The sequence below is a fragment of the Rhopalosiphum maidis genome, chromosome 3 (assembly GCF_003676215.2).
Source record: "Rhopalosiphum maidis isolate BTI-1 chromosome 3, ASM367621v3, whole genome shotgun sequence".
Classification (NCBI taxonomy): Eukaryota; Metazoa; Arthropoda; class Insecta; order Hemiptera; family Aphididae; genus Rhopalosiphum; species Rhopalosiphum maidis.
In genome coordinates this window covers 21,946,444-21,973,589 of record NC_040879.1, presented here as the reverse complement: position 1 = coordinate 21,973,589, position 27,146 = coordinate 21,946,444, and the positions used below count along the sequence as shown (strand labels likewise).

The window sequence follows — 27,146 nt, the reverse complement described above, 5'->3', positions numbered from 1 at the left end:
ATTCAACAATATTTCCTCAGATGTAGCATCTAATATGCCTAATCAAAATGTCTGTTTATAAAAAGAAGAAAAATTCTATATTTTTGTAGTACTAAATGTACCTTACACTACATCAAGTATTGATATTTTTAATACCCTTCAAATGCATTTACTTATGAGGATCTACTTATTTGTTTTTATTTTGAAAATTTTTATACGAGCTTCTGTAAGAAAAGTCTTTTACGCTTCAGTTAACAAAAATGTAGCTGAATATATTGGTTTAAACTAAATAATTATCGTTAAAGGTTATATTCATAACAGTCGTATGTCTAAAAAATGAATGTTTGATAGATGAGTTACAGTGTGTGTATCATCAGCTTACTTTTGAGGTAGATATCAACAACAATTTATCCTAATACTTAAAACACCAAAACGAGATTAATGTTTTAAACTTCTATAACTATTCACACATTACAATTTTTAAATGTGATTTTCAATAAATGATAATCAAAATAAAAATAACTTTCATATTATGATCATTTATTAGTCGAGTTTTTTTTTACAAATACTTAAAAGCAATTTCACCTCTAATAAAAATAAACATAATAGCTAAATTTAAGTTTATATTTAATATATTAATATTTGACAATTGTTCAGTATTATTTTTCATCACTTGTGCTTGTCCCATGGATTGGACCCAGGTTGATCAATACTTACTTTAAACTTGGCTTCAATTTGACTAGTTCCAATTTAATATTAATTTAAAACTGGTATTATATAAATAAGATAATATTATGATCATAAATTACAATGTCAGATCGTTGTGCTCTCCTTTGTTAAATATATACATAATACATATAATATTTACAAAGAATTTAATAATAATTTACAAAATATAGATCAGATCAAATGTTTGAGAGAATATCCATAACATTATTTGGAAGCATTGTCTCCAAACGATCAAGACAATAGTTTACTGGCACAATAATCCACATGCCTACCTATAAAAATTAAAATGACAATTTTTAATAAAACATATATATATATGTTACTTTATTAGTATTTTTAAACTTTAATTTATATTAAATTGAGTACAATATTAACTTACAACGTAAACTAGATTGCCTGTGAATTGTGGATGGAGATATATCAGCAAAGCGAGTAATGCTGAAAAGGAACTTAGACCAGCCGTAAAATGAATAAAGAATGGCAAATCCTTCTTTGGAAAAACGCTTACTTTGTGAAAAGCTAAATAACAAAATTAACAAATAATATTAGAAACAAAGAAAGCGTTAAACATTATAGGGAACTGAATGAATTACTGGGCAATAGTTCTCTGTCGGCTAACTCAGTACATGTTGGATAAGGGTGAAATAGATATCCTTTTTCTAAAGGATATGGAATTTGGTTAAATGCACTTTCCCACGATACACTAAGTACAGTCAATGCTCCTTTTATTCGTTTCCAGTGTGCCAAGTGAAAAAATGCATATGCTACAGCTTCCGAATCTCCTCTTTTCAGTATGTGTTCAGGAGGAAAGATATATGATTTCATTTCCAATAAATACTGAAAAATTAAAAGTTATACAATCACACAGGGAAAATTAAATTAGGTTATTTTGTTTAAAAGAAACTAATTAAGGATTTTATAAAAATGTTTGTTTGAAAAAGTATTTTTATCACTAAAATATTGATATGTCTAACTGTATTAAGTAATTATTAAATTAATTAAAAATGTTCTTTCAAAACAAACTAATTTAACAGTTTTTTTTAAATAGATATGAAGATGATTTTTAAAGTACATATTTGTACATATTGTTTAATATTATTAAAAATAAAGTAATAGAAAATGCAATTTAGATTATACATAAATCTTTAAAATGTAATTATAATAATTGATACACAGGTCTTAGTTGTATAAATAAGAAATATAGTGAACAACAGTACTCTAATATCGTATAATTTATAATCAATTATAATATTGAAATTATTTAGATTCTTTTAATATACTTTTGGAACATGTGGATTAAATTCTACAGCTCGATGAATAGCTTCAAGCGCCACTTCTTCTGCTTGAGAAAGTCCTTTTTTCAATGTATTTCCTACATGATATCTGTAATTTATTAAATTTTCGTTATATTATAAAGAAAAAACTATCAAAAAAAAAAAAATATTAATATCATTTAGGCAAATTAAATGCAATACAATACAATATACAAAATAATAATGTCCATGCGTTTTAGTTAAAAAAAATTTTCATTTAATATTACAGTAATGGATACTTTTTTTATTTTTATTTTTTTTTATTATAACATCCATTTTTTAACATTTTTATTTTTTAGCAATTTGAACAATTTTAATTGAAAATTTGATGACGTGTGTGAGGCCCATTTGTAAAAATTAATCTGGTTTATAGTTAAATAGATAACTTGAAATTCAACAAAGAAGGACTAGAAAATATCAATATTCCTCATGTGAATCTATTTTAACATAACACTAAAAAGTTTGTTGTTAACAATGTAATAAATGTTATTAGTTTTCATTAATTATTTTGACATGTAAAATAAGCAATACAGTTTTTAAATATTATGAATTATGATTGTAAATTTATTATCTATAAACAGTGCAGCATAATTTATACTTCAGGAGTCAGGGTATCAATTAACAACTAATAACATATGATTGGTATAAAATACTAGAAACTTATTCTTTTTTAAAGATATTATCAACTACTAAGTCATATCTACTGAGCACTACTAAGGTCTAAGGTAATACAACAATATTAGGTATTCAAATTTTAAGTTATGAATAACTTAAGTATATTTATAGCAATACAAGCTTGTTTAACTAATTATCAATATTAAACAAATGACAAAAATACATGCATGGACTTGAATAAACCTGAAATTTTCTATGCAAAGAACATAATTAATATAATCATATCAATAATAAATTTACTTGTCAGCGATAACACGGATTTTTAACAATGCAGAAGTATAACAGATGACCGCCGATTTAGGTAGATTTATATCATCGTATTTTGCTAGTACCGATTGTACGTCGGCATATGACTGCGTTTCTAATAGTACTTCTATTAAGTTTTCGTGAACATTAAGTATGTTCATTATTGGAGGCATTTCCTTGCTTAACTGTTAATAATAAATCCTTTCATAAATATAGGTACACACACAAACACCTCACACACATACTACATACATACAAGATTCATTATTTTCATGAATTCATTAGGATATTATGATGAAGAGAAAGTTCCGTATTGATTAACAAATCAATAATACATTTTAAGTTTTAAGTAAATCATTGGACTTTCCTTCAGCCATCAATATAAAATTATAACTTGAATTTAAAATGTAGAATTTAGAAGTGCATAAATATTAGTAAAATAATTTAATTAACAACCTAAATATTGCAAGTCATTATTTAAATTATTTTAAATCACTTTTTTATCCCATAAAAATTTCAGTTAAATATTTAATTAGTTAACAAATTGAAATATATTTAATTAAAAAATCAAGTATACCACTTTATAATTTGAATATCAAAGATACTAAAACATTACAGATATCAAAATTAGTATACTCGTATTTAAATAATTTCTTTAATTTTTATTATTCTTTAATGTATATAAGTCTGTTTAGTAAAAAATGAACATTCTAACATCATAATATATTTACTTCATAGTTAATTTTCAAAGCACTATTCTCATGGAAATAATTGTACAAGGTTATTGATAATATTAATTTATTTTTCTTATCAAAATTATTTTTGGTAAAGGCGGTAATGTCTATTGTCTACTACTAGAGTAAAGACTACGTTGGTTGGACGACAGGTATAAATTTTCTTATTTAGTTTCATCTAAATAATTCCAATTCTATTTTACGATTATGTAAACATCAATCAGTCGAGCATTAACTACAATGTTACAATTATGTTATGATACTATAGTGATGTGCCAAATGGAATAATATTTTTGATGCAAAGAAATTTAAAAAATACGTGAAAAGTTTGCCTATGCCTAAATAATTAAATTTACATAGTTTATGTTATGGTTACAATATATGTATAATTTTGTCATAACTCTTAAGTCAAAGATAATGCATAGTGATAGTAATGCTGTAAGTAAGTAATATATATGTTATCAAGGTGGATTTTGACCATTAACTTAATTATACATAATGTATATATATTTTTAAACATTACATTGTGGTTGTTTTAATGTTATATAAGACAATATGAAATTAAAATGGAAAGATGAAATAGAATTATTATTGGCATATTATTATTAATATTTAAAAATTATAACTACCAATTATTACATATTAAGCTATGCTATTAATTGATAGAATTATACTTACATTTATTTTGTTTTGTATTTAATATCTATGATCATATAGGAAGGTTTAATGTTTAAATATTTTAAATCTAAATAGTTTAATTATAGGGTTAATTAATTTATATACAGGGTGATTCTTTTATCAAACAACACTCATTATTTCAAAAAGTATTAATATTATTTAAAATATTTTTTTACATAGTTTAAAATTGTTAAAAAACAACGTTTTTATTAAAAATTTATATTTTTAAATATTTTTTATCCTTATAATTTTTTAAGTTTCTTACTTTTTTGAATGACAACATAGATTTTTAATTCCATATTCCAAAGCAGAATAATTTTTTGAGTATTTTGATACATAAAAATCGAATTTAAGGTGAGTAGTTTATGAGTTATACGTATTTAAAGTGTAGTTGCGCGGAGTGGAGTGGTATGGGGTTACCCCACAAAATTTTTGTCCACTACGCTTGTCTAAACTTTAAATAAGTATAACTCATAAACAACTCACCCATTCAAATTTTATGTATTAAAATACTCAGAAAATTATTCTGCTAAAATACTATGTTGTTATTCAAAAAAGTAAAAAACTTAAAAATTATAAGGATAAAAAATATTTAAAAATATAAATTTTTAATAAAAACGTTGTTTTTTAACAACTTGAAACTATGTGAAAAAATATTTTCAAAAACATTAATACTTTTTGAAATAATGAATGTTGTTTGATAAAATATCATCCTGTATTTGTTTATTTTTAATCCAAATTTCAAATAAGTGCGTGTTATCTGACACAACATAAGTAAAGAAGAAAATAATTATTATAAATAATGTAGAGTTACATATCCTATAATCATCGGTTAATGTTGAAGTTGCCTAATATTAAGCAATATAATAACATATAAACATATATGTATATATATATGTTTGTAGTACCATAATTATAATTTTATAAAATAATACATAATTAAACAATAAGAAAAAAAAGATTAATAGTGGAAGTTCTTTGTGTCATTAATCTTAAATTCAGTTTAAGAAACTTAAGTATTTTAAATGGATTAATAAAATGCATTGATTAAAATCTGTTTATATTAGTGTTATCTTAATGACTTGGATCACAAACATGAGTTTTTACTTGATATCTTAAGAATGATTAACTTGTACAGTTGTATACAACATTTGTTTTAGTCATTTGATTAATTTATATAATTAAATTGAAAAATTACAAATTCGATGAAAACAATTTATCATAGTTTTAGTTGAATATAGATTTTATAATCCATGATGTATTATATGTAATGGAGTGTATTATTTATTATTAATTATAATGGACAATGAACATAAACCCAAAATAACAAAATGCAATATGTTTTAGATAAATTATCCAAATTACAAAAAAATAAGTTAGCAATTCATAAAAGTTATCCAAATTAGCCTTTTTCATGCACCAGGTTATTGCTTTACTATTTAAATAATTTACAGAGCGCATGGAATGAGAAATGTAGTAATGCTTCTTATGAAAATATATTCCAATAGTATTAGTTAAATTGTTATTCAATCTTGTGTAGTATTATATACTTAGGAAGAATTAAAAAATATAAATTAAAATCATTTCTGATTAATAGTTTAAAATCTAGTGATGACATTATTTTTCATTAAAATTAAAAAAAGAAATAAAAATAGTTCACATTAATTAATATTTCTCACTATATCTAACTTAATATAATTATTATTTTTTAAATAAATATATATAAAATGACTGAAAAAAAGACAACAATTTAAACATTGGATACTTAACTACTTAAATCGAATCAGGAACCTTCACTTGTCATAATTTTAAATCTATTAAAAGTTTAAATGCCATTAACTTAAAAATATAATTTTAAGATCTTGTACGTTCAATAATACAAACATTTGAAATAATATTTAAGACAGCTACATCATCAACCAAATAAGGTCTTTTATTTAATCAATTATTATTTGAAGAATTATTATTGCTAAGCATACTAATGATAAATGAAAAAGTTAATTGTTAATAGAATATTTTTAATATCATTGAACAACTGTTAACTTACGTCTCTAAACATTTTCACAGCTTCTTTTAATTTTCTTAGTTTTCTACAACACATAGCTATGCGCCTTTTGATGTATATTAAGACATTGAGGTCACGCCCTGGAAAAAATAAATAATATAAATATTTATGTAACTATTATATTTTTATAAAAATATTTTCAAAAATAAATAAATTCACTTAAAATATTATTAATATTATGTTATCTGTATTATCTAGTAATTTACTATTTTTGGTATTTATTTTGAGTTTATGGTAATTTATTATTATCTTATTATTTACTTCTATATATTTAACAATTATACAATAATAAAAAATTTTCCGCTTCAAAATAGATTCCAATATAGGTGTGATATAGTCTCCTATTATTAAGTATCTAATAAAAATATATATTTTGTATTCATTAAATCATTAAGAACTTGTTTTGCTTCTAAGTTTTAACAGCTTTTTTCCATTTAATATTAAGATACTATTAGAGTCAAAGACTTAAAATCATCAAGTTAATATACAAGTCTTATAAGCATAACAATAATAATACAATGATTTTATTTGAAGACCTATACATTTAATTTCTATATTTTAGTTTTTTTCTTATATATAGATTATTAAAATTATTTATCAAACTATGACATATAAATAGATAAGAATCATAAAATAAAATATTACTGTGTTGCATTTCAATATTAGAATCTAGATGATGAGATTTTTGTGTTTTTTTGTAGTTTGCTTCGGCTAGTTTTAATGCTTTACGTAAAATTTTTTCAACTTTTAGCATAGTTGGTGCCTCTTCTTCAGCCAACATAATAAGAGCTGTGACGCACTCTGCATTTTTTTCTAAAGCCAAATGTGCAGCTTTCACTCTTGCGGCTGGTACCCTTTCCCTCCACGCAGCTTGCATTACTTAATTCAAAATAAAATATAGGTGAGTTAAAGTAATTTATGCAACAATAATTTAATGGTATATATTTTTTTTTACTTTCGTAATCTGGTTTTCCACTATCTGCATCACAAATGAAAAATGCCTGATGGTCTTGAGCTGATAAATTCATATCATAAAATGTCAAAGGTTCTCGTTTGGTACAATTGAGGTATCTTGAATATTCTGCACCACGAAAAAGTCCTAGTGGATTTCTCCATACTTTGCATTCTAAAAAAGATAATAATTTTAATTTAAATAAAATTTAATTTAACAAAATTGGCATATTTATAAATAAAACATAAAAGTTGCAAACATTAAACACTAAATAATGTGGTTTATAAAAGTCAACATAGTTATATTACAAAATATGAGTTATTAAATTCTTAAACCTAGTAACTAACGCTAACTAGTATCAATTAGTTAATTTGTTAAGAAGACGTTGTATCGACTAGTGTTGTCTTTATCTTACTAACTACATACCATATGAAAATATTCAGTAGTTCTAATTTTATATGTTTAAATTAAATTATCTTAAAGTTATACATTTAAAATGAATAATTGTGTAATTGCAGTCAGTCTTAATGAGAATAAATTGTTTTCGATGATAATAATTAACGGATTTTTAACAGGAAATTTAACATGCTAACATTGTAATTAAGAACTCCACATTAGAATATTGGCATAAATACTATACATCAGAATTTCAAACATGTTCCTGAGTATTTGAAACACAATAATATACAATTTATTGATACACAAGAAGAATTTTTCTATAAACCATACATTTATGGAAAATAATCTATAACGATGTAGATCTATAAAGAGGAACTTATTTCACTACAAACAAGTATGGAGACAATCAAAGTGCGATCAAACTCAAAAAAAAAAAACCAGAATTTCATAGAAAAATAAAACATATAGATATTCACATCACTAAATATGAGAAAAATCGAACGAGGCGTTATTTTCATTAAAGTAGATATCTAGCAAAAAGCAAATTGCAGAAATTATGAAATATTTAATTCCATCAATGCAATTCCATGAGCTTAGAGACAGCTTTAGGCAAAATATTACCTAGATAATTATTCAAATAAATTTTTATTTGAATAATTTTGTTAGGGACTATAAATATTTATTTAGAAGGGTATATTGTTTAAGTGAAAGTATTGGAATTATAAACAAAACACTCTATATTATGTGAATTAAACAAAATATTCACACTATAGTACAACAGGTAAGTATAGACATTTTTATAATAGTATAGCATGCATATTTGACTTATGTAGAAATAAAACAGTTAATTATAGATTTATATTATATCTTGTAACATCATTGAATATCATATAATTTTACTATACACCATGTGTCTGTAGAAACAGGGTACACTTAATCATTAATTACCTGTAAATATTTTTCAATTCAGTTTGCGGGATGTTAAACTAAACTAATGGATTGTAGTTTCCTATGACTTATAATTTTTTTAATGTGTATGCATAACACAACTTCCCTTTTTTGGCAACCCTTATTTTGAATATAATTTTCGAATTAATCGATTTTTTTCAAGTCATTTTGATTTGTCAACTTGTATTTCAAACTCAAAATTGGCAAAATTAGAATTAAGCACAACTTTAAAAAATATTTATTAAATATCAATTTTTTTTTTTAGTTGTACGTATTTTTTTTGTTCTAATAACACTGTTATGATACATTATACATTTCTTTTTAGAGTAATAAATTATTTACTATTTATGCTATGCATTTATAACATAATATTTGTTATTAGATATGTATAGTATTGTTCAGTGGTGGCATAAACATTTTTCATTCATGAGACAAAAACAATTTTAAGGTCCACTCACCCCCAAAATTGTTAAGTATTAAAAATAGTTATATGGTTACCTAATATTTTTGATAATAAATAGTTTACGAGTACTTTAGATTTATAATAATGTCAATAATATAATTGTAGGTATATATTGTGTACTAACTACTAACACAGCATCTACATCCACCTACTCAAGCAGCCATGAGACCCGGTGGCTGGGTCTCATAGAGCCTTTGTTACGCTGCCACTGATATTGTAAAAAAAAAAAATAGAAATTTAGAATTTTATTTCTGAAAATATATGTTTTTATAATAGATTATGTAATTTCATAATGTGTAATAATAAAATAAAAATGTATGTATCATTTAGTGTTATTAGAACAAATTAGCTCTAATTTTACCAATTTTGGGTTTAGAATACAAGTTGATAAATCAAAATTTAATGCAAAAATTGATTAATTCAAAAATATTATTTAAAAAATGGGGTTGCTATTAAAAAAAATTAAATTGTGTTGTGCTAGTGCAAAATACATGTTAAAAAATTGTAAGTTATGGGAATTAATTATCCAATAATAGTTTAACATTCTGCAAATAGAATTGAAAAATATTTACAGGGTTATGAGTGATAAAGTATACCTCGTTTCTGCACACATATATTGACATATATTCAATTTAATTATATTGTTAAGACAAAAATAAGGAGATAATAAAACCTGGCAATAAATAAAACAACTTTAATAATTTTCAAGCATAACATAGGTTGATTGGTTATTAAATGATAATTTAAAAAAGTTGAAACTTGAATCAATTTTTTCGACTATTTACCTTATTGTGTATAAATAAAACATAATACAAAAAAGTGGGCAAGTGGGTATCGCTTTGCTGTATAGTAGAGATGGAGAGTAAGTCACTAGTCACTATAATGGGTGTGTTAAATTTGAATGCAATGACAGATATCATTGTATATAAAAAACGATTCTGAACGGAGATGATTTGTAATATATCGTTATTTTACGCGATTTCGTAAAAAATTAAATTTCATACGCTCATAAAATTTTTCCTATATTGACGCTGGAATTTTTTTTTTTACAGTTAGGTGAAAATTTCAAGTGTTTGCAATGATTCGTTTTTGAGTTATAACAAAACCAAAAAATCGATTTTGTCGAAAAGTGGTTAAGCGTAAAAATTCCCGTTTTTCCGTTATTTTTTCAGGGTCTTTCCTGACGCTTTAGAAAACTACTGGACATTTTTTACTTTTTACCTCCCAAAGAACCAACTAGATGAATTTTCCTTTTCAAAAAAGGACTGAAGTTAAAATTTAAAGTATTATTACTACTCCAAAACATGATGATAGACACAAAAATAAAAAAAAACACACATCTTTGTAGAATCAATATATTCATCACTCCGTTCAAAATCTAAAAATTACAATGATTTATCATAACTTGCTACATTGTCTTTTCTCACTAATTCTTATGATATGTTTTTTTTAATTGTTAACAAATTTATTTTATATATACCTGGTACTTGTTGATTATTATCGTTTCCTCCGCCAATCCATGGACTAATATAATTCAATGAAAACTGTTCAATAAATGATACTCCATATTTTTGGAAATATATCCATTCAAGAATCTGAAAATAGTATTATTTGAAAAATTTTCTAAATCAAAAAATGTACATTAAATAAAACGATACATTATTCATTACTAAAAAAATATCTAAAAGACCAAATAGTTATATAATATGTATTTATATATTAAAAAACTGAAGGTACTTAATTAATAATTAGTAAACACAAATTGAAATGTGCAAAAAATAATACAATAGTTTAATTTTTATAAAAATTGTAATCTATTTTATTGAAACTTGGACTACCTTTTAAATAAAAAAATGTTAATTAAATGTAATTATTTGTTAATTTTACTATAATTTGTTTTTCTCTTTCTAAAATTTTTATATTTGTTTTTATTACAATCTAATTTATTGTGTACCTATTTTAATAGGGGTATGTTAATTTAAATGTATTTATTTTTAAGTATCAATTGGCAATGTGTTATATTGTAATGTAGGAATTAATTTTAAATGTAGTATATTTCACTATCTATATTATATTATAATAAAAATTAGTAAATAATTTATGTTTTATTTAAGCTTGTAATATATATTGACAAAAGTACTCAGAACATTAGATTTTTTTCTTTTTGGTGCATACCAAACTTTAAATACTACAGCACATCACTGTAACATAGGTAAGAGTTAGTTACAAGCAAAGAAACCAGAATTAAATGTATTAAAAGTATTAAATATTATGAAAATATGCATGACAAAAATAGCAAAATATGCAACAATATATTACATACCTAGTAACATTCAAAATATAAATTAGATTAATAAAAATAGTTAATTAACATTAATAATGAAATAAGGAAAAACTATAGCAGTAACCATATTATTTTTTTTCTTTTATAGAAATAAATGCAATAAAATATATTTTTTTTAAATTAAGAAATATTATTTTTGATTTTTAAACATTTTATCATGATAAATTTTAATTAATTGTTGATTGACATATTAATTCTTAATCTTCATTGCAAAGGAGCTAGAGTTTTTTTAATTAATTTATGAAAAGTGTACAAAAATATACAATTATAAGCTATGATAACCAAATATGTTTTAACCCTTCAAATCTTCGTAAATATGAAAAATAATATTTAGTCCATAAAATTAGTTTGATTTTAAACCTCCACATTACAAACTATCAGTCATGCATACACTCAGTAGAGTATAAAAATTCATATAATTCCAGTCTTTAGTTACATAAGTAATAACATGGATTTTGATTTAAAAGCAAATGTTTTTTTAATTTTTATACAGAAATGTGTTACTTTTTATTTCCATTCTTACAGATAAAAATAAATTACACCATCTTTGTTTTTAGATATTTTGTGTTAAATTATTTGTAACACATTTGATACAGAACAAGTTTTACTTAATAGATTAGATTAATCAACGTTTTGTACAACGTAATTTGATTTCTAATACAAAATACAAAACACAAAATCATAATTATTATTTGTGGTAAAAATCAATAAGAGTTTGATGAGGAGATCATGATAATTAGGAAACTAATACCCCAGATAATTCTTTATTTATAAAATATAAACCGATAATTTTGAAGTTAAAAGATCGTTTTTAATGTACAAAAATATTTTAAATTTAATCAGTCTACTTTTTTTTATGGTTAGTTAGTCAAAATAGAGGAATGAACATTTATTTTTCAACAATAAATAATTAATTGTTAGTAACATTAATTTATTATTCTTTTTATATATTTCATTGAAAATTTAATATATTTCAATTTTATTTAGCAACATTTTTAAGAGTAATATAATTTAGGTAATATAATTTTACAACCAAATAAAATAGAAATTAGTTTTTAAACCAATGTAAAGTTTTTTTATTACTATTAAGATTTAATCCAATTTCAAAATTATTTTTAACTTAAAATACTATTCATAAGTTGACTAAATAAATGTATTATATTTAATGTATATAAATGATATTGAAGTTACCTTTAGGTATAGATTTTTTTTTACTTTTATAAAGTTAACTGCATTTTTTACAAATTATTAATCCATTGAAAATTATAATGTCATTAATAACCATAATTATAGAAAAACTTTTAAAATATTAAACAAAAAAGATATTACAAACATAACTTTTAACTACAATACCCAGTATATTAAAAATTTTATTTTATATCTGTTACTTAATATAATAAATATATATTTCATAGTATATTATTTGATATTTAAAGTAATAAAAATATTAAAAACATACCATTATTAATGCTGAGATGAATGATGAAGTTGCTGTAAGAGCAATGTAAAACTTTGGTGTCAATGAATCCATAAAAACTGCCACTGTAAGGATACAAATAAAGGTATAATTTAAGTTTTAAGAATAATTTAAAAGCAAAACTATTTTAAATACCTAAATATTAATGTAAAAAAGGATAATATACATTACATGATAAAATGCAAGTGAATTACTTATTATTAAACTAAGATTTGTAGTAAAAAGCATTTTTCTAGCTTTTTGTGAAATTTAGAAATTTTAATACTAAGTTTGAATTAATATATAATTCAATTTCTCATTTTTTTTAAAACATATTTTGATTTTCAAATATCTTTTTGTTTACTAAGGTTATATTTATTTGTTTTAATTGCATTTAATAATAATTTTTAACAATTTCTGCGGATTACCCTTATTTGTAAATTTTATTTATTATGTTATTTTATTATTCTATCTTATGACTATATAACTGAAAACAGTATAACTTGTTTTATAAGATAATTAGGAATATTGTGACAATTATGAAAAGGTACTTGAAATAAGGGCATTGGTAAAGCAGCGGCATGTTTAGGGGGTGAGCCTGGTAGGCAAGTGCCCACCCACATTTTTATATGAGTACAAGACTAGTCTAAGTTCAATGCTCAATGAAAATATGATTTATAGTTAGAAAAAAATTGTTTTGATTAGGTTATGTATTTTAATAAAAATGTAATATTCGAATATTTAAAGAGAAATTGTGGATTTTTTTTTATATTATATAGGATATTGTATTCTAAATATTGTTTTTGTTTCCATAGCTTTTCTATTACAATAATTTTTAGTTTATGGTTAATCTAAAAATAAAATATTTAAGAACCAAAGTAAATTTTATCAGAAAGTCTATATTTTAATAAAAAGTAGCTACCATTAATTATAAAAATTTAAAAATTAGTCATTTTGAATAAAAATACTAAAACATAAATACATCAAATTATAGTATGAGGAGGGGGTAAAATCATTCTGAACTTAGCTTTTGTGGCCTACCCAAAATAAAAAGTTCTGAATACGCTACTGTGGTAAAGTGTAAATATGAGTAGGTGGGTATTTAGCCATAAGAAAAATATATTTTTGAAATTTATTAAATAGATTTTTTTCTAAAAATATTTTCATATTCTGATGTAAACACATCAATCGCATTATTTAGATAGATACCCACCTGCTATTCCAACAAATGTTGTTTTTATGATGTCATTCATAAAAGAGAAGTTATCATTTCAGAATACAAAAGTTTTTGACTGTTAACTTTGTTTTTACTACAATAAATAAATTTAAAAAAACCGTTATGATATACCTAGTCATATAACAGTAATAATACAGTCATTTAAAATAAACAGACTTGAGTCTAGTGACTAGTACCCTGCATAATTCACACGTAGCCCCATGCAAACCATTGGGAGCAATTGAATTGGCTCTCAAATCTAGATAGTCGATGTTTTACCATTGAATATGCCACCTGAGTAGAATGTAACGAGTAAAATACTTACGAGCGTCTGACATGAATTGTCATCTAGTATCTACACCTACCACACTTAATCGAAAAGAGCTTAACCGGTATCGTCCCTAACAGTCAGCACACCCATTGAGTAAGATTATGCGTTATCACCCACCTACGTCCCAGATGGCCTTTTTCCTCAGACATTCCCTGGTGTAGCACACAACCAAAATAATGGCCAGATACCACGCCCACCACAATTTTCTCCAGATCCAACCGAGGAACGTCTTGACCATCTTCGTACGGACACACGGAGATGTAGCTCAGCTTAGGTAACGTGCGACTTCCGCCGCGGACATTACCGGTCGGCGCGCTTGACGAACCGACAACTGCTACGATTGGAAATGTATCGTTTAAACGGAAACCAACAACATGGAGTTGTGGGTAAGACGTCGGGGCCAAGTGACTACGAAAAAACGATAAACGGATAGTTAAATCGCCGCACATACGAGACGGCAGACGCTGTTTGGTCGTTTGGTGTTTACTGTTTAATGTTTATGTCGCTCGGCCGATCGATACAGGGCTTATCAACGGCCGGCGAGACAGTATTCGACGCGCCGTAATCCGCGAAACGTTTCGCCGCCTACTCGCACCGCACCAAATAATGGCGAAAAGCCGACAACAGCTGATTGACCAATAGCGACTGTCATCGACCGACGACCACAAAGCTATTTAATTTGACTGCATCGAATTCGAATATCATATTACTATAAAGATAGACATCTTTAATCGTGTTACTGCTTAATATTTATGTCCGGTCAAGTGTCGGTTAACGCTAACCGACTGATAACAGATTTCATTACCGGCAGAATTCCGCTTAACCGGACGTTGTAAGAACGGCCCTTAGCTAGTTGCTAGTAGCTACTTAAAATAATTTTATTAATATTAATGTTTAAATAATAGTATGTTTTCAGTGGTGGATCAAAGGGTATTTAACCAAAACTGCAGGGCATTATAATTAGTAAGAAAATTAAAGTTAAGTTAGAAAGTTTAAAGTTACTTAAAACGCAAAACTGCATAGTGCGGACTTTCAAAATTCTAATGGTTTTGTCTATGAAAAGAAACAGGTAATTAAACTGTTCTTTAAGAGTTGATCAACTTATAATTTTGATATCTAGGTTTAGTTGACTGTAGTTTCATAGTAACCTAACCTTTTAAGTGAAAATCGGTATGGCCTAACAACGTTTAATCTAATTTCTTTTTAAACAAAGTGTCTTCTGTCAACTAGGGTTAAGTTCTTGAGTCAAAGTTATCAACATATGATCCCAATACGAGGCATAATATAGATATTTCCTTACTTCCTAACAGCAAAGTATATAATAGAATATCATAATAATTAGTAGGTACAAAGTATTATATCCTTGTCTACTAGTAATTCATTAATATGCTCTTTGTTAAATGGATTACCTACATCATAAACTATAATTATTTCTGAATTTTTAATTGTAAATTGTATTATTAGCTTTAATTTATTGATTGTTGCATTTGATAGAAGTTGTTTTAATTAATTAGTTTATTGCACTTATTTGTTCATGATGTTTCTACTGATTGTATTATGTTTGAACCTTGATCACAAACTGTTGCTAGTTGCTACCATATTTCACACATCTCAAAACACTTACTAAAACTTATAAACTTTCATTATTGGTGTTATAGCTATCCATTAGTAAAAGTAATGTATACCATTTGGCTACTTCCATTTTTTACCTTTAGGTATCTTAAAGTATGAAAACTGAATCGCAGTAGATTAATTAGTAACAGACTGATAACTGACCAATGTAGTACTCCGGTGTCTAAAGTCTAGTGATTACACTCTAGTCACTAGTTAGTTATGCGACTAGACGCAATACGATACAGTCACAACTCACATTTTATTTGTTCTAACATCAGAAGTGGAATAAATTTGTCTGAGTGTTATGCATTGTGCCAATTTGTGTTTTTCTTACATGGATCGACCATCAGAAAGATAAGTACTCGATTTCCCAATAGTTCAATTATATTATATAATTATTTTATTTTTTTCCTTGGATCTACTATAACTATATGTGTTAGAATAGGAAAAATTCAAAAATACTACTATATGGTTTTGAAATAGTTGATTTTATTATTTCATCAAACATCAAGGAATGATTTAGTAGTTAGTGTTTAATTGCCTATTTTTTTCATCAGTTTCCAAAAATGTGTAATATTAAAAAAAATTTAATTAAAAGATGTTTTATTTATTATTTTTATTGAAAATATTAATGTGTTATCTATCAGTATATTTTTAAAATATAACAACTAATTTTCTTTATTAGAATTTAACAACTTTATTGACTTTTCAAATAATAAACATTTTACTTAAACACAAAAGCATCAACACACCTCACAGCAGTGTAGGTCGCCCAAGCTTGCTAAAACAACTGGTTTACTTTCACTAAGCAACGACATCTGTAGCATTGGTGAAAACAACAGTATCACTCCTAATGAGAGTGTATAAATACACTTATTATAAATATGTATTTAATTTAAATAGTGTTGAATATGATATTGAACATTCATGGTCTATGGACAAATTATCATACAACTTCTATTTAAATCATATGAGTGATTATTTTATCAAACATTACTCATTATTTCAAAATTTATTAACGTTTTTAAAAGTATATTTTACATAATTTCTAGTTAAAATATTTCTTGTTATTTTAACTTTTTTTACCTTTTTAGACGGCAACATACTTTTTTAATTTAATATTCTGAAATAGAAATATTTTGATTCATAAAAATCAATAAAATAATCATACAAATAATGAATGTTGTTTGATAAAAGAACCATTCTGTGTATTAAATACTCTTGTAGAACTCAAACCTATAGAATCTGTTTTGAGATTATCAATCAAGATTATAAAATAACAATTGTCTGTAAATTATTAGTGATGTTTATAGGTATAGTAATAATTTTAATATTTAAATGTTATACTATAAATTCTGTTTGATACTACTATATTAATTAAAATTTACCTATGGATCTTATTGATTTGGTTGGGTTTCTATAGTAAATATTAGCAACATATTTTATAACAGTTAGTAAGTAATTGTAATACCATTAATTTAGGCACTTAAGCTAAGTTCTACAAGTTACAAATTATAAATATATCAGTGGGATGTCGAAGTAAGATTTTTTGAGACTATTTTCTCAAGACCAAAATAAGTCTTAGTGGGTACCGGTCAATGAATGTAGTGCGATAAAAAGTTTTTAATAATAATATTATTTATATTACTTGTTAAGTAAAAAAAACGAGTATCAACACTGCATGCAGATACATTAGTACATGTTTATTTCTTACGGCTACTGAAGAATTTACCACAACAGTAAGTTATAAATATAATTATGAAAACTAGGGGGTCTCCATATTTGTATGTTTTTTTTTAATTATTGGTGAAAAGTTGAATCGGTTTCATTCATGACATCATGACATCATGGTAACGCTCAAAACTCTGAATAACTCTCAGCCAAAAAACATATACATGTAAAAAATGTAGAAAACTGTGGGTGGAAAAATGTTAGTTTGCTTCAAATTTGAAAATTGTTCAGTATGCTACTGATATTTATTGTATAATTATTTATTCAATATTTAACTAAACATTTGATACCTATAAACATACACTATACTATTACAATTTATTCTACAATGCATACTAATTACCTGCTTAAATATATTTTAAACTATGTTGATAATGATTTGTTGTTAACAATTTTTGTTTATCAGTTATTCAATATGAATTATCTTTAGTAAACTATTATTTGCTGAGAAAACAAAATCTTAGTATGTGATAACTAAATTTGTAATAGAATTTACATAAAAAAAAAGTAAACAGGATGTAATGGACATAATTACTAAGTCATCTTCTACAATTTAAGACAAAATTCATAAAATATGTGTTTTAATTTCGTAACAAAATTACAATAATTATTCAAATAATACATCAGCGTTTCGATAACATAATACAATAAATGGTCATATAATTTTGATATTTTTATTTTTAAATATTAGAACTCTCATTTATAACAATACCTGCATTAATAATTTAGAAAAAATTGGTAGTTATTATAATTTACATATGACATAATATGAAAATAGTAATTGATAAAAAAGGCACAATAGATACATTATTATAAAAATGGCTCATTTGTAAACATCCTTAAAATCTTTGAATAATGAATATTAGTCAGCTTAAACTTATTTATTTGACTAAAAATTAAATTATGTATATTATCAATATATTTGATAGTCGTTGTTATTATGCATATTTTCTCATTTTATAGTATGTAAATAAATGATGTTTTTTTAAATAGATGTGATACTATTGAATACTGCAACCAATATTTAAAAGGGACTTTTAAAAATAAAGAATTATGAAAAATTAATTTGATTTAAGTATTTTTTAAGAAAAACCATCTTGATAAATAATCCAAAATTGATTAAAAGCTTAATAAAACAATTTTTTTTCTTATTGCTTGAATAAATTAATCATTATTTTGGAATTACAACAATGATGGAATATATTATATACAAAAACATTATCACATATCAGTTCATGAATATTATATATAATCTAAATAAAAATACCAATATATCCTATACAATTGCATAGGTATTGGTTTTTTTTTATTAAATGTAGTTTTAAATAAATTGTAAAAATGAAATTTAAAACAATAATAATTGTATTCTTGTTAAATAAAATAAATATGTGCCAACATGGATGTAACTTCAGTCAAATAAACTATATAAAATTGTTTATTTATTTATTCATATTTAGCAACAAGAACCATTAAGTAAACTCCTACTAGTAAAGCTATAATTTCTTTAATAGACTGTTTAAAACTAGAGTCTTCTAAAAGAGACGGTATTACGTTCACAGTTGCAATATAAATGAAACCACCTGCTGTAAATGGTAAAACCCAAGAATTTGCTACTTCGCCTGAAAAAAATTAACATTATTATGCATGATAAAATAATATTTTCCAATAAATGTTCAAGTGAATATAAAATTATCAAACTGTTTAAAAGTTAATTAAAAATACTAAATGTATAATGTATACATAAAATATTTAATTTCACATTTAAATATTTTGGGATTGCTACACCAACATTTGATTTCTTTGTCTATCACCACATAATATAGGAACAAAAAGATATTCCGTACTTCCACGATTACGACTCTCTGGTCCAGTTTAGGATAAAAGCACCTATTATATATTTTGTAAGGAATATTTCTTGTGCATTGACCGGATAGATTTTTTTTATATTAACATTACTTTTAGCCATTAAAAATGTAAATATTAATAATGTATTAGGTTAATGCACAAGATACATTCTTTTTTATAAAATAATATAAAATAGGTATCTTTGTTCATATATTATGTAGAAGATAGATAGAGAAAAAAAATGTTGGTATCGCGGTGCCTTAATCCAAAAGCTTATTTAAAATATATATTGCATAAATATACATATATTTATTAAGGAATTTTTAAGTTTCTTATTACATAGCATATTATGATTTCTAATTGTATTAATAAATTTTAAATTAGTTTTCTTATACTGAATTATTCCTAATGGTTTTAATAAAACCTACAAATCCGTAGTATGTAATATTTTAAATGTATTTATAGTGAAAAAATTTAAAATTACTACTAATTGATTCAAAATACATTCGAGTCATGATAAATCGAAGTTGAAGGGAGATAAAAATTTGTTCTGAAATATCTGACTCAAATTTATATTAATTTATATTTCTAGAGGAATAAAAAAAAATTTAAGTTGTCAAGTTTTTAGGCTTATTGAGGTTTGAGTTATCCCAACTTGAATATAGTTTATAAAATAAAATATTGCTTGTAAATTTATTATATAACAGCTCACATAAGTTTAATTAGCATATAAATGATGTACATGATGTTTTTATTTATAATTAATTAACTAGAATTTGTATGTTATATGAAATTATTTAACAACAATTGTGTATTATATAATTTAAAAAAAATGTATTTATAAACTATCAGAATATACTGTTTTAATAATAATATAATGTGTATAGGTTAATACTTGGAATATATTTTAATTTATTTTTATATTATATTCACTTGTAGCTGAGAAATATAAAATTATTAAGAGGTTGTACAAACTTACTATCTTTCCCAAACGTCAATGATACTAATGTACCGCATATAGCTCCTATTGCAGTTACTAACTGACATTTCATAGCCTGCAAGAGAGAATACAATTGTTTGGTTAATATTATATGAATTTTAAAAATAATAAAATAAAATGCAAATCAATTAATTAAAATTAAAATGATTAAGCAATCAGATTAAAATAAATACTTCTAATTCATTATTTAAGTATGTGTTTATTCAATAAATGTATAACATAGTAAATCTTCATTTAGAAATTGTATGTAGTTAGCTTTAATATTAAAGTAAATTGTTCTATTATCAAGTTTAAATGTAAGAATATTATCTAGGGTCTTATCTAGTTTTTTGATATTTAAATTTTAAAGCAAGTTTTAAAATTTTTAGGTGTCTTATGTAGAATAAAATCATAGCTATTTACAATTAATTTACTTCTCTATCTTTAAAATGATAATTGATTTAATAGAATTAGATATTTAAAAACACAAATTTATAAGAACATTTTGCTTCAAATAAATAAATCAACATCATATTTTTTAGGAAAGTCAAGCAGTACAAACATAGTATGGTATATATTTTTATAAAAAATGTAATTAATTATTTAATTTAATAATCTTAATTTATTATTGCTAACAAACCGTTAACAAATTTTAGAATATATTTACTCACGTTTGCCTTAGAGCTACCTTCTTGAATTAAAATTGCATAATCTCCAATTTCGTGAGGAACTTCATGAAGTAATACTGTTATTGTTGTAACTATACCAATATTTTGGCCAGCTAAATATGCAGCACCAATGGCAAGTCCATCAGTAAAATTGTGTGTAAAATCAGCAACAACATTTAACCATCCAGCTACTGATAAACTTTGTTTTGGTGCTATAAAAATATAATAATAATTAATAAAATTAAACACATGTACCTAGGATATTTAATATAATTTACTATATTAAATTAATATTTTTATTTTTAAGACCTAAGTGGGCACCTTAACAAAATAGTTAACTTAAGTAGGTACCTAATGAAATAAATAGTATGATAGTTTTTAAATTAATTTGGTATTTTACTTAAAATTTATAAATATTTTATTTATACACACAAGAAACTGAAGTTGCTCTTGTGTATGTAATTTTTTAGAATTATTATATGTATCTATTTATTTTAATTATATCATTATTCATATAAATACACAACCTAGTTTTCAAGTTTATTTAAACTAAAATTAGATTAGATAACATATAGAGTATATAATGTATAATATGTGTTGTGCATGTATAAGAAAAATTAAAAAAAAAAAGACGAATAAGAATCACATGATAACATTTACATTTTTCTTAGTTCTTAGTGCCTGACTAAATAACTAATAAGTACTTTAAACTTTGTAGAATAATTAATTAAATATCAACCAATATTATTGTGTGTTAAAATAAAAAGTATAATTTAACAATAAATGTATTATTATATTTGAATAGAATATTTTTACAATTGATTTTATACTTATTTAATAAGTTTATATTTGTTTGAAATGTAGGTAGATATTAGATGTAATGGCTAAAAAGTTAATTTATTTGTTTAAGTAAATATCTAGATAATTCAATCAATAGCATATCTAGGGAGATCCTGGGCCATGGTACATTGTGAAATTTCAGATTCAAATGTTCAGTTAAAATATGAATTATAATATAGGTATGTTAATGTCATAATAATAAGTCCTAGCACCTTGAAATATATAATTGGTTCAAAGTGAAAATAATACTTAATATACCTACCATTGAGTTTGGTGTATTACTTATATATCTGAATCTATTGAAATAATGCTTTACTATACTTACTTAAACTATAATGTATTTAATATCTAGGTACTTGTCTGATTTTTTTGCAGTTAAACATCCCTTTTTACAGGGTTAACATGCGTATTAAAAATTAAAAATTTTATCAGTTTAAAAAGTGGGAAATTAAGTTAAACATAAATTTTATCTTATTACATATTAGACTGATACAAAAATTATCAAATTTACTTGTGAGTTTCACATTTTTGTCATTATCTTCATCTTCATCTTCATCATCACTCAACTTTTCCTTGGGGCGTACAGACGAATGTGAATGACTATGACCACCTTTTATCACTCGAACCATTTTCTCAACAAATAAGAAAACCAATATGCCGGCCAGGATCCACAATCCCACTCTCATCTCGTTGCCATGGTCATGGCCACCCTCTGAACCATGTGAATCGGCACTACAATGTTGACTGTGATCATGGTGATGGTGATCATTGTGATGATGATCACCGTGTCCGTGGTGGTGATGTGTGGACAATGAATGTGGGATTAAGTGAAGGAATGCGTCGCCCAACAATCCACCAGACGCAAAACTCAATAGCACTTTCAAAAACGACTTATGTTCGTCCTTGTTATCGATTGGTATGAAGAACAACACGAAAAACGGCAGTATGCTAATGGCCACGGTGGATGACAATGCTTTGGCCCAGAGCATCGAGTCGACAATCGGCGCGGACACGGGATCGGCGGTATGGTGATCATGATCATGTTCGTGATCGTGGTGGTGGTGGTGTCCGTGGCTCAAACAAAGTTTCGGCAGCCCGAGAAACACGAACGCGAATATCAGTGTCCAGCAAACGTATTTGATGCATTTCTTTGACAGCATGATTATAAGTCAGCTGATTCGCCGGGTAATTTTGGTTTGTCGGACACGGACCGACGACAAACAGGAAACCCTAATAAAAGTTACAAAAACAATGAGAAAAACAACGACGACAATAGTGACGTCGAGTTGTCATTTCATGCGTGGAGGCGGCCAACGGATAAGACGGTACTTGGTTAGTTTCGAGGGGAAGATAACGATGACGGCGACCGTAGAAATGAGAAAAGAGTGTAAGACACGGACGGACGATGAAAAGAGGCTTGTGAGTGAGATAGCACGAATGGGAAAGTAGAAGGGAGAAAAATGTCGGTTGATAACAGAACGCGTCGTCGACGGTATTAGGTGGTAAATGATAAGAGGTTGCAACAACGCGAGAAAAAATAGGAAACCATTTCGATTTGTTTAATCGAACCGTCTGTAAGGTACGTCTTATTTTCCGTATTCCGATTTCGTTTTACTAATAATAAAAATAACCATTTAAATTAAAGCCGAGGACTAATCGGCAACACAAATCAAGCACTGAATGATTATGATTTATACTATTATTTAATATAATATAGGTAGGACATAGGTCGTAGGTAACTATAACGATATTATAGTGCACCTACCTTTTATATTAATTTGTCAAAATAATTTATATTATTAAAAATATGAAAATTCAGCAAGTTTAATGTGCTACTATAATATGTCTTGTGCAGTTTTATGATTATATCAAACATATACATATTTTCATATTGAAGTAGGTACCCACTTATTTGATAAATTAATAATTGACAAAATTGAAAATCAGCGGCAAATATATATGTTTATTAATACAATAATAATATAGGTACTTATGTGCATTCGTATAAACAAAGTATATTTAATTATTATATCAATGCATTATTTAATAATTAAAAAACTTATTTTGAATACCTGCATATTGAAATAAATAATATAGATATAAAATACCTGCCTATAGGTACCTATTAATTTGTGGAAAAAAATCCATTATGATGCTAACTTGTTTATTTGTAAAACTATTAGTATTAATTTTTTGTGACGCATTTTGTCAAAATTTGAACTTTAAATGCTTAAAAAAATAAATTATGCCTGTGTATTTTAAAGATTTTTATATATCTAAAAGAAAAATTTATGCGGGATTTTGTATTAAATTTTCAAGGTTTTGGACCGAGTGAAAAAAATTTCATCAATATTTAGAGAAAAAAAAGAAAAATGTTTATAACATTATAATAATAGCACAAAAAAGCCATTGGCGGAAATCGGGGGGGAGGCTCGAGGGCAGCCCCACAAAAGCCCACCAAGCCCCCTCAAACATTCTTGCAAACATAAAAATTTTGTAGTTTCAATTTCATATATTATATTCTTAAAAAACTAGAAATATAACACATAATAATTTTTATGTTATAAATTTGTTTGTATAATATTTTATACGAAAAATAAAATTATAAGTTGGAACACTGTTCTATAGTGATTTGTTTTATCGTCTGTCGAATAAAACTTAATATATAAAATTATATTAATTTGGAAATACAATATATAATCATTTTTCACAGTTAAAAAAATAGTTATTTTTGCTAGATTTTCATTTAGAGTGGTAGATTACTGAAACTGGAGAACGGGTTTTGTTATTTGGGGTCTTGTTAGATTCGCATAGTCTAGGAGGAATGCTGTGAAGATTTTCATAACTTTATCTTCAATTGTTAACTCACTACAAAGCTATAAAGCTGAAAAACATAAAAAAAACTCCTAATAAAATGTGTTTTAATTTTTTTTGAAGCTCTGTAATGAATTAATTATAAAATATAAAATTCTGAAAATCTTTACTGCACTTCTCCTAGCCAATGGGGTCTAACAAGACCCCAAACAACAAAATCCGCTCTCCGGTTTCTGAGATCTATCTCACTAAATGAAAATGAAAATAAAATCCATTATACATACATATTGCATACAATTAATAAATTTCTAACGGCTTTGGTTTATGAAAAAGATCGTAGCCCCCTCAACTTTTTCAATGGATATCCGCCTATGAAAAAAATTCAAAGTATTTTAAAAATTATACCATGCATAAAAAATATTGTAAACAGTTTTTAAAAATATCAAGTATTAAGTACGGTTATTCGTTTTAAATTGTAACATAATATTAAAAATTGTTTAATTTGAATTCGTTACCTATATTACAGGTGATATCACCAATGTAAAAATTTGAACTCACGCTCATAAAAAATTAATGTCTTTTCAGTTAACTTAATTTAAAAAAATAAATAAAGCTTATACAATAGGAATCTTTTATTAAATTAACTAATTTTATATTTAAAGACATTTTTTTTATGAATATTCGAGATTTTGCCAAAATTCTAAATTTAAACGTTTTTACAAAATAATATATTGTAACCATGGTTTTTGATATTTTTTAATTTGTAGTAATTTAAAAACTCATGAAGAATATCAACATCTTGAATTAAAGTTTTCAAGCATTTTGATAGCAAACATTTTTTTTATCGATGTTTAGAGGAGAACAATTTCAAATATTTATAATTTATAAGCAACTGAAAAAATTTTTAAATATTCTTAAAATTGTATCATGTATATTATGATCAATATCAATATAAACATTTGGTGAAAATTGTATGCACCAAAAGTTATTCATTTTGGAGTTTCATCTAAAAACAAAATCGATTTTGTGTTCTACGTAAAAATTTCCGTTATACATCAGATTAGTCAGTACTCATTATTTTATTTTATGTTTTTTCAGTTATTTTGATTAATAAATACTAGGAATTATTACTTTTGGCATTTCCGAGTACCAACTAGATTCAATTTTCTATCAGAGACCCACGTTGTACTACGCCAAATGGTGATGAAAGAGTATTAGAGCAAAATAAAAAAAATAACAAATCATATATTCATCGGTTTGCACAGAACCTAACACGGACATTTAGCTATAGGCATTATAGCCTTTAGGTATACCTTCCATATATGTATATTGTGTATAATATACATATATAAATAATAATAAAAAGAATAGGTACGTACCTTAATGTAGGTATCTACGGGTGATGTAGAATTCTGCGCCAGACCGATATAATATTGTTACTTATCGGTTATATTATTAAAAATAAATAATAAAGGTATATTTATTATTTTTGCATTTTTATTAGCTAGTACTAAGTTTAGCCTTTACCCAATATTTACAAATATTCAATAAGTCAATGAATGTTAACAATTATGATTTATGATGAATCTCATAAACAAATACGTACATAATACATAATATTTTATGTACATACACGGCGTGATATCAACACCGCATGTGTGTGTCGTCTAGCTATCTAATATTTATGTATAAATACGGCTAATGTACACGTAATAATACTTGCAGGCTATACGTACGTGTTTCTATTTGATGGGATATAGCTATATAGGCAGATGATAATAATATTATTATGATGCCGGTAGGTACCCGTCCCTCCCCTCCATTAATGCATTGCTGCTGCCGATGTATTATTTGAAAAAATGAATATTTTACAATAATCGCCGACGAAGAATATTAATGAACAACGACATAGCTTAGTACAGTTATGTTCACTAATTATCTAGCTGATGTCCAAACTCCAAAGGAACTGCAAAATAAAAAAAAACTGTTATAATTTCAATGTGTGTAGGTATGAAGTAGTATAGTAGTGTGTACTGTGTACTGACTGTATTGTACCGTCTGTATTACTGTGTACATTCACCAGACTGACAAATTCAACTATTCAAGTGATATGTCATGATTAGGACC

General features: G+C 25.1%; 2 protein-coding genes across 3 annotated transcripts; both read right to left on the bottom strand.

Annotated features, from left to right (window-relative positions):
• Positions 1-531: 531 nt before the first annotated feature.
• Positions 532-15,024, bottom strand: LOC113556387 (protein ST7 homolog). Its single transcript, XM_026961290.1, has 11 exons — positions 14,646-15,024; positions 12,985-13,067; positions 10,662-10,776; positions 7,375-7,545; positions 7,065-7,298; positions 6,402-6,499; positions 2,937-3,127; positions 1,989-2,091; positions 1,302-1,545; positions 1,088-1,227; positions 532-980 (listed from the first exon to the last, which is right to left on the bottom strand). Exons 1-11 carry the CDS (start codon positions 14,764-14,766, stop codon positions 885-887), a joined length of 1,596 nt encoding a protein of 531 aa, XP_026817091.1. The 5' UTR covers positions 14,767-15,024; the 3' UTR covers positions 532-884.
• Positions 15,025-19,299: 4,275 nt separating this feature from the next.
• LOC113555568 (protein catecholamines up-like) lies at positions 19,300-26,552 on the bottom strand. Of its 2 annotated transcripts, XM_026960000.1 has the most exons (5): positions 26,399-26,552; positions 22,717-23,435; positions 21,369-21,577; positions 20,698-20,773; positions 19,300-19,492 (listed from the first exon to the last, which is right to left on the bottom strand). In XM_026960000.1, exons 2-5 carry the CDS (start codon positions 23,363-23,365, stop codon positions 19,317-19,319), a joined length of 1,110 nt encoding a protein of 369 aa, XP_026815801.1. In that variant the 5' UTR covers positions 23,366-23,435; positions 26,399-26,552; the 3' UTR covers positions 19,300-19,316. The 2 variants fall into 2 exon arrangements, with proteins under 2 accessions (XP_026815801.1, XP_026815800.1); XM_026959999.1 differs by lacking the exon at positions 26,399-26,552 and having other exon boundaries at positions 22,717-23,596.
• Positions 26,553-27,146: the final 594 nt, after the last annotated feature.

Bases quoted from the DNA above. Each gene is read 5' to 3' on its own strand.
- LOC113555568 (XM_026960000.1), bottom strand. From the start codon at position 23,365: ATGCTGTCAAAGAAATGCATCAAATACGTTTGCTGGACACTGATATTC. The intron at 20,774-21,368 runs GTGAGTAAATAT...TCTCTCTTGCAG, and splicing joins AAGGTAGCTCTAAGGCAAAC to GCTATGAAATGTCAGTTAGT. The intron at 19,493-20,697 runs GTAAGTTTGTAC...AATTTTTTTCAG, and splicing joins ATTGACGTTTGGGAAAGATA to GCGAAGTAGCAAATTCTTGG.
- LOC113556387 (XM_026961290.1), bottom strand. From the start codon at position 14,766: ATGGTCAAGACGTTCCTCGGTTGGATCTGGAGAAAATTGTGGTGGGCG. The intron at 13,068-14,645 runs GTGGGTGATAAC...GTATCCTTACAG, and splicing joins AAAGGCCATCTGGGACGTAG to TGGCAGTTTTTATGGATTCA. The intron at 2,092-2,936 runs GTAAATTTATTA...AATAAATTACAG, and splicing joins ATCCGTGTTATCGCTGACAA to ATATCATGTAGGAAATACAT.